The sequence below is a fragment of the Mesoplodon bidens genome (genome assembly GCF_964165515.1).
Source record: "Mesoplodon bidens genome assembly, chromosome: 18".
Lineage (NCBI taxonomy): Eukaryota > Metazoa > Chordata > Mammalia > Artiodactyla > Ziphiidae > Mesoplodon > Mesoplodon bidens.
The window spans coordinates 911071-919099 of NC_138175.1; the positions used below are offsets into that span (position 1 = coordinate 911071).

At 57.9% G+C, this 8029-nt stretch overlaps 1 protein-coding gene across 1 annotated transcript in view; it reads left to right on the top strand.

Annotated features, from left to right (window-relative positions):
* FANCA (FA complementation group A) overlaps window positions 1-8028 on the top strand; it is a gene marked incomplete at its 5' end in the record, with an annotated part of 52961 nt that extends 44933 nt beyond the window's left edge. Inside the window, 13 exon segments of the mRNA XM_081216612.1 lie at window positions 557-641; window positions 1910-2073; window positions 2536-2641; window positions 3530-3586; window positions 3719-3823; window positions 4484-4596; window positions 5287-5425; window positions 6307-6369; window positions 6649-6751; window positions 7140-7215; window positions 7354-7507; window positions 7635-7727; window positions 7907-8028. Coding sequence (XP_081072738.1) covers window positions 557-641; window positions 1910-2073; window positions 2536-2641; window positions 3530-3586; window positions 3719-3823; window positions 4484-4596; window positions 5287-5425; window positions 6307-6369; window positions 6649-6751; window positions 7140-7215; window positions 7354-7507; window positions 7635-7727; window positions 7907-8014 — 1366 coding nt within the window. The 3' untranslated portion in view covers window positions 8015-8028.
* Between the last annotated feature and the right edge of the window lies 1 nt (window position 8029).

The following is an 8029-nucleotide window of genomic DNA, read 5'->3' on the forward strand; positions in this document are numbered from 1 at the left end:
GATTTATTTATTTGCTGAATTGTCCTGGCCAGAACTTTACAGGGCAATGTTGACTGAAGTAGTATGAGTGGACAGTTTGTCCTGGTCCTGATCTTAGGAGGACAGTTTTCAGTCTTTCATCATTAAGTACGGTGTGAACTGTGGGTTTTTCATAGATGCCCTTTGCCAGGTTGAGGAAGGTCCCTTTTACTCCTAGTTTGTTGTTTTTTTGTTTTTTAGTCATGAAAAGGTATAGCATTTAATTTAATGCTTTATCTGTGTGGTTTTGGGGTTTTTATTCTACTCATATGCTTATTGCATTAATTGTTTCTTGCATGTTGAGCCAAGCTTGCATTCTTGGGATAAATCCCACTTGGTCGTGGCACGTAATTGTTTTGATGTGTTGCCTGAGTTGGTTGCTGGCTTTTTGCTGTTGTTGGGACACCGTGAGTGTCCTGCAGTCTCCGGGTACCTCCTGGCCCTGTGACCACAGGCCACTCTGGAGGCAGGAGGAGAAGCAGGCAGCCCAGCACAGTTAGGAGACACTTAGGAGGCTTTCACTGTGTTTTCATTTCAGTTCAAGAAGTTATGATCACTCAGAGAATTCTGATTTGGTTCTTGGGGGCTGCACAGGAAATCGGGATATTTTTTCCAGATTGCAGGTGAGTTAGAAGATGTAAAACTCAAGTGTGTCCACTGCGTTTAAGCCACGTGCTATTAAGATATTTATTATGAACATCCACAGTGAGTCCTAAGGAACCTGACCAGAATGAAAGCTTGAGTCACGTACACAATGGCTTAGACCAGAGAGGCCACGTGCTCGGTGAGCCCACCTCACTGTGAGCATCACAGGAACATGGACACGAAAATTGTAATACGGGAAGCATCTCCAGGCTTTAGGACGTTTACAATTGGAAAACAGGAAGTAAAAATACTGACTTTGGTAGCAACATGGTTGCTACTCCTGTTTTCTGCTTTTTAACTCTTGGTGCTGCATTGGGAGGTCAGGCCCTGAGAATTGATATAAATAACCCTCCACTTGGCCGAGGATCAAGAGTTTGCAGATAATGGAGGCTGGGAGACTCTCCCATTTCCCGGGTCACTTGGCACCAAGGCAGGAGCACTTTTAGGAGAGTGCAGAAACTGTTTCTCATGCTGAAATGAAAGGTGCATTTCTGTCAGCATCCTGCTCTCCCCAGATCTCTTGAGAGTGAACTCTGGGGTCAGAATGCAGAGCAAGGCCCCACCCTGCATCCTCGTCCACTGTGTGCACTGGGGGTCTGTAACTTTGGAAGAGTACGTGCAGTTCTGTATAATAGGATTCGGTGTTCCCGCTGTCACTCTTAAAAAAGTGCCTAACTTTAGAACATGTGGGGAATGAAAGAGAAATCATGGAAGATGTGGTCTGGAGCACTGGGAAGATGCTCCAGAATCATTTACGAATGAGTAAAACATCGACAAGAAAAGGACCCGAGTCCCCCAAGCCCTCATCTTGACCTTTGTCCTCCACGTCCGTCATAACTGAACGTGGAAGAAAGTGACCTGTGAGGGCAGACACAGCGGGAGACGTGGGGTTGGGGTCACACGTGACGGGGCGACGATGAGACGGGGGCTCTGCATCTGGGGGGTGAGAACACACGTGTGCCTGCAGGCTGTGTGTGCGCCTCACTTGTGTGATTCACCCTCAGGCTGTGCACACACCCCCACCTGCAGAGGGGAGCAGACGATAAACGGGTCAAGCGTTAGCCATGGAGAGTCTGGGGAGGGGTGTTCTTTGCACTGTTCTTTCTTCATTTTTGCAAAATCCTGCAGTTGTTCAGTCATTTCCAAGTGAAAAGGCTAGTTGCACTCAGTCTGCTGGCCCCACCTCAGGGCCCTGCTGGGAGTGAGAGGCCCCAGGATTTCTGCCTCTGGCCGTGCTCTCCTCCAGGAGATGGCTGCTGATCTGGAGCAGGGCCCAGCGCCCCTCGGCCATGCTGCTCCCCGGGGCCACTTCCTCTTTGGAGTTTTCTGCAGACGCCTTCAGGCCCTGGCTCGAGGGTGGGACGTGGCCAGCCGCCTGCAGCGACAGCAGGAGCTGCTCATGTGCAAACGGTAACACGGCTCGTGCCCCAGGGTCTGTCTTCACTTTGGGTTCTCTTCCCACTAGTCGTTTGTCTCTGGCCCCCGCCCCCGCCTGGGACGGCATCTTCCCCGGGTCCCCTGGAGAGCAGGGTCTAGAGGTGTGAAAGCAACTGGGGGGTGAAAGTTCTCCTCCTGGGCTTCAGAAACCCCTCAGTTCAAAGACCTCGTGTGGAATGTGCGCTCGGGGTCCTCACTGCATCACGGCTGAGCCGTGATGTCCTTCCTGGTCTTGTGAACTGGTTGGTTAACGTGCTGCTCCCTGCCCTTGGTCATCGTGTAGCTTCACAGCTGGTTTGGGGACACACATTGAGTGTCCGTCAGCCCAGCAGGGCAACAGGCCGCAGACCGGGGCCAGTTTCGAGCGGGCTGGGAGGGTTGGCTGCGCTCCGAGCGTAGCTCTCAGGGTCACCGTCCATGCCTCCCTCCTCCCAGCATCCTCCTCGGCCTGCCCCCCTCTGTGCTTGTCGGCAGCCCCCGCTTGGAGCAGCTGGCCGCCCCCGACTGCAGTGACTTCTTCCACTTGGTCAACTCGGAGCTGGTAGGCGCAGGGCAAGTGAGCTGGGGTGTGGGGTTGAGGGACCATGTGGGCACCTCAGGCTGGCTCTGGAAAACTCACCAGTGCATCCGTGGCCACGTGGAGCCGACGGCCTCAGTGCGTGTCCTGCCTGCCCACGCCAGGTCTCTGAGGGTAGGACATGGCGCTCGGAGCCGCGGGTGAGCCCTTCACCTGGCTCGGCACCAGCCTGCGAGGCTAGAGACCGGGCAGCCCCGCCCTCCGGAGCACGACTCCTTCACGGAACCTTCCCCAGGGTGACCAGCTTGGGCCCCGCATGTGCAGACCATCCTGCCCGCCTCGCCTCCCCTCCGTCGGTTTCTTTTGGGGGCACGGAAGCCAGATGGTGCCCTGGCTCTTGTCAGGGGCTCCAAAGGGTGACATCCATGTGACCTGCATGTGGTCAGGGTCAGGGAGGTGCCGTGCATAAATGCTCCCCTGCCCACTGCAGGGGAAGGGCTTCTACACCAAACATGGGTTCCCGCTTTTTAAAAATGCACACGTGACTAGAGCTTGACCTGAGGTTCTGTTCATTTGTGTGGAACTTTAAAAGGTAACTGGGGAAGCAGCAGAAATGAGATGAGACTTTCTTTAAGTTCGTTCTAAAGGCTGTTTCCCTTCGAGCCTTGAGAACGGCCTGTGAAAGCAGCCAGGTGAGGACACAGCGGGGACAGCACCTGGCCTGCCCGCTTGGGCCCACGGGGTTTGCGCCACGCCTGGCGGGCATGGGGGTGGACGCGAAGCCGCATGGAGCCAGCCCTCCGTGGGCCATGGCAGTGCCATCCTCCCGCGTGTCCTTACGTGGTGGAGCCTCCAACAGCTGCCCGCCCTGTCCTGCGCGTGCCTTCCTCACTGGCCTCTACCGTTTTGCAGAGAAACTTCTCCCACGACGGCGCCCTGACCCACGACATCACGGCCCACTTCTTCAGGGTAATTTCCTTTCCCTCTGCCCCTCCAGCGTCGCTGCTCACTCAGACCCCAGGGCTGGGCCCTTGCGTGCGTGGCAGCTCCTGGGGCCTGGGTCCACGTGCAAACCCTGCGTGCGGGCGTGTCTCCCCACAGGGGCTCCTCAACGCCTGTTCACGAAGCAGAGACCCGTCCTTGGCAGCTGACCTGGCCCTGACTGCCTGCCAGACCCAGTGCCCCTTGCTTCTGACCTCTGCTCTGGTAGGCTCCCCATCTTCTCAGGGGTGTTCCTTGACCTGGCGCAGCCAGGGTCCGCCTAGGGCTTCCTGGCAGCGTGATTCAGGAGAAGCTGCGCCAGGAGCAGTGGGGACAGACCACAGGAGTCGGGGTGGGGCTCCTCAGGAGTCTGTGCCTGGAGCCGTTCACACTCCTACTTGCTCTGTGCTGACTGGAGCCGAGTGGGGACTGCTGCCCTGCTGGCCCGGCTGCCGCCCCAGCCCCTGCTGGCCCGGCCTTCTCGTGACGTTCCACGGGTGGGGCTCCCACGCAGGCTTTCTCACCCCTTCTCGGCTTTGTCAGGAGGGAGGACGCAGCGCGTCCCTTGCTGAGCTTCCTGGGCGGCTGTGGCCTCTGGCTCATGGCTCTGTAGCTCAGCAGGGCCGTCCAAGGACCGGGCCCTCCTCTGTCCATATCCCGTGTCCTCCGCGGATGAGGATGAGCATGCCTCACGGAGCTGCTTTGGGCCTTAAATGAGACGCTGTCCTTGCGGTTATGAAGCACTTGATGAGCAGGAGACAGGCTCTGGGGGTGTCGGCCTGTGGGCAGACATTGCCCGCGCAGATCGCCAGCGTCACCCGAGGCTTCCCGATCTTCTTGGTGAGGGGGGGAACTGACCTGTCGGTGCCCGTTCTCTCCCGTGAGCTGTGGTGGCCGCACCTGGAGCCCGAGCTTCACCGCCGGTGGAGGAGATGCTCCCAGAGCCCGCTGCCTGCAGAGCTGCAGAGGCTGCAGGAGGCCCAGCACTTTGCCGGGAGGTGAGTGCGGGCAGCGGGACCCACTCGGTTACATGCATGGTGTCTCGGGAGTTGGAGGGGGCCCTGGGGAGGCTCTGTGAGGCCCACGTGTGGAAGGGGGAAGAAGAGCCGAGCGGACACGTTCCCGTCAGACTGGCGTCCGGGGTCCGCCTGCCCGTCTCCTCTCACATCCGAGTAGGTGCTGTCCTTGGAGGTCACGACAGGGATTGCTGGCCCCATCCAGCCTCCCTACATCTTCCTTTGTGACCCGTTTTTATCCGAGGCACCTGTGTCCCCCCCAGGGGTCAGCGATGCTTGAAATCTCAAAACGAGGAAAGCAAGTCTGCCCACTGAGTCTAATTCTGCAAAGAGCAGAGAACTTTCTTAAATCACTGCATTATATTCCATTTTTAACTTTTGGCCCAGTTTTAACCTGCTGGAGAACCATGAACATCACACTGCAGTCGGAGTGGGGGCCGAGTGGAAGGCAGGTGCAGACTCTGGGGGGAGGACTCCTTGCAAAGCTGAGGCTGCCGGGACCAGGCGCCCCCTCCAGGCATACCGCTTCCTGCGTCCGGGGCAGAGGGGCATGTTGACAGCCAAGGGCCAGCCTGTGGAGACCGGTTGGAGGGCCGGGGTGGGTGCGCTTTGGGTTCTGGCTGTGACGGGCTGGGGGGCTCTTGCGGTGACACACACCTCCGTCTACGGCAGCGTCCTCTCCCCACTTGCGGCACCCCCCGCCCCTGGCCCGGCCTGGCTCTGCGCGGCTGCCCTGTACTTTGTGATTCGACGGGCCGGGAAGGAGAGCGTCCGGCGGGAGCTGGGGCGGCTGGACGGCCAAGGAGAGGAGGTGAGAATGAGGTCCTTGCCCTGCGTGTCCTTTTCCAGCAGTCTCACTGCTTCTCAGGGTTCTGACCACACTGTGCTTTTCAAGGACAGACAAGACTTTGGGGTGCCTGTAACTTTATTTGGAAGCAAAAACTTACTGGGTTTGTAGGTTTAGTAAGACTTAGATTCTCAGGTTTGCTGATAAAAAGGGTACTTCACATTTCAGTCTCAAGTGCGTTTATTTGGCCTGTTTATCAACGCAACCCCGGGGTGGGGGGGGTTAGGGCTGGCTGCCAGCTGTCCAGCGGGACCTTCCGTTTCATAGCCTCAAGGCACCCCAGTTAGCTGCTGGCAGAGACCAAGGGTGGACAGAGGGCTGCTCGGATGGCAGGCTGGTGGCCCCACTGGGAGCTGTGGGACCCCCCCAGGGCCCCCTACCCAGAGCTGTGGCGTGCTCCCGTGTCTCCCCCAGCTGAATCCCTGGTTCTGTGAAAGCCAGGGTCCCCCAGTAGCTCAGGCCGTACACACCTGCCTGAGAACAGTTGCTGAGCTGGGAGTTTTGGGCGATTGTAATTTAAAGCAAGAAACTACCAGGCAGAGTCTATTTTTAAGAGTTTTCAGGTTGTTTTTGCTGGAAGGACTGTAGTGGCTCCAGAGCCTCCAGGCCACTGTCACCTCCACACACTCCGGCCTGGTCCCCAAGCAGGAACCGTTTATAACCCATTAAGTTCTCTCTTTAAGAGTGACTGGAAAATTCTCTTTCTCTGGAGACCCACTTAAGAGATTTATAACCCAGGCCGTAAATTGTTAACAAGGAATGTATTCTTGCTTCATTTAGAATTACTTTAAGGGAACACAGCACCGGTAGCTTTAGGTTGTGAGTGGACCTGTTGTTATTTGCAGCTGTTGGTTTTCCTGTTTTTTTTTTCCTTGATGGGCCTGCTCTCTTCACATCTGACCCCGCAGGTAGGTCACCCCTCTGCTGCCGTGGGCAGGGCAGCGAGCAGCTGGCACGACCCCCCAGGGCACTTGAAACCATGGGTCTCCCCCGGGACCTCCTGAGTTAGGGTCTCTTGGTGGGGGGGGGCACCTGGGACCTTTGTGTCGAAGGCTTTCTCAGGAGAGAAAACCCCAGGCCGCTGGCCCGCCTCTTGGTGTCTTCTGTCCAGAGGCCCCAGGTGGACACCTCTTCCTTGCACACTTGTCACCTTAGGGTCCTTCTCTCTCTTCTTCTCTGGGTAACAGGCCATTGGCTCCCTGAAGGCTCTGAACGTCTGTGCCGAGGTCCTGGGGTGTCTGCAGAGGAAGAGGATTTCCTGGCTGCTGCTCTTTCAGTTGACGGAGACGGGTGAGAAATCCGGAGACCGACCGGCCAGCCTGTGTCTGTCCTGGTTCCCAGCCCTCTGCCGGGAGCACAGGGGGCGGCAGGATCAGACTGTGGCCCCATTCTTTAGTCCTTCTCTTCAGAAGCAACTTTCAGATGGTTAAACATGAGCCTCTCCTTGGGGCTCACTTTGAAAACTCATTTTTGCAAGTTTCTGTTCTTGGTAAGTATATAGACTCATTTAAGCAAAATAATTTAGTGGAGTATTGAGGATCCCAGGGACGCCAGCCCCCAAGCTCTACTCTGCAGCACGAGGACATCACCCCTGCATCACCAGGCACGCGACGCCCGTGAAGACCCTGACCCTGCAGGGGGGCACCCGCACTGCTGACAGAGCCCCTCTGTGTTGCAGACGCCGGCCTGGGGCGCACCCTCCTCCGCCTGGCCCCCGACCACCACATCAGGCTGCTGCCGGTCGCCTTCTACAGGTAACCCCCGGAGCCTGCTGGTCAGGGGAGGGGCGGCGGGGCTCCCTCGAGATGGGAAAGGCTGCTCCTCTGCTGCCTGCACTGGCCTCAGTGAGGTCAGTGAGGTCCGGGTCACCTGACGTCCGTCTCTGTTTTCAGCCTCCTGTCCTACTTTGACGAGGATGCCCTCCTCCAGGAAGACGCCTTCCTGCACGTTGCTGTTAACATGTACCTGAAGCTCGTGGGCCTCTTCGTGGCTGGGGAAACTGGTGCGGTCTGGACTCTGGCCCACAGTGGGGACCTCCAGGCCCAGGCAGGTGCAGGGCCAGGCCTGTCTCCAGACGGACCCGGGCGGCCAGCTCTTGGGGACGGGCAGCCCCTCCTGGCGCAGTGCGCAGCTGTGAGCACCCTGACCGCGGCTCTGCCTGTCTTCTCTCCAGGGCGACCCCGTAAGCCTGATAACAAACGCTCGTCTTTTTCTGCTGCAGTTGATACCTCGGTGCCCGAAAAGGAGCTTCTCAAACATGGCAGAGGTAACGCCCAGGTGCTCGCCTTGCTGTCTGTCTTCACGTCCCCATTACTATTCACTGTGAGGGTGCTGAACGCCTTCGGGAAAATGAGCATGTGGCGTCCAGCACTTGGCGTCTCCCCGGGCCCTGGGTGTTTGGGGGCCATGGGGCAGCACAGGCCCAGCACACTGGCTTTCTTGCAGCTGCTGGGTGTGAGTGCGGACTGTGACCCGGAAGTGCGTGCCGCCCTCCTCAGCAGGCGGCAGGCCGTGCTGGACCCTGACCTCTACCAGGAACCCCGTCTCTTCTGACAGGATCTGCACAGG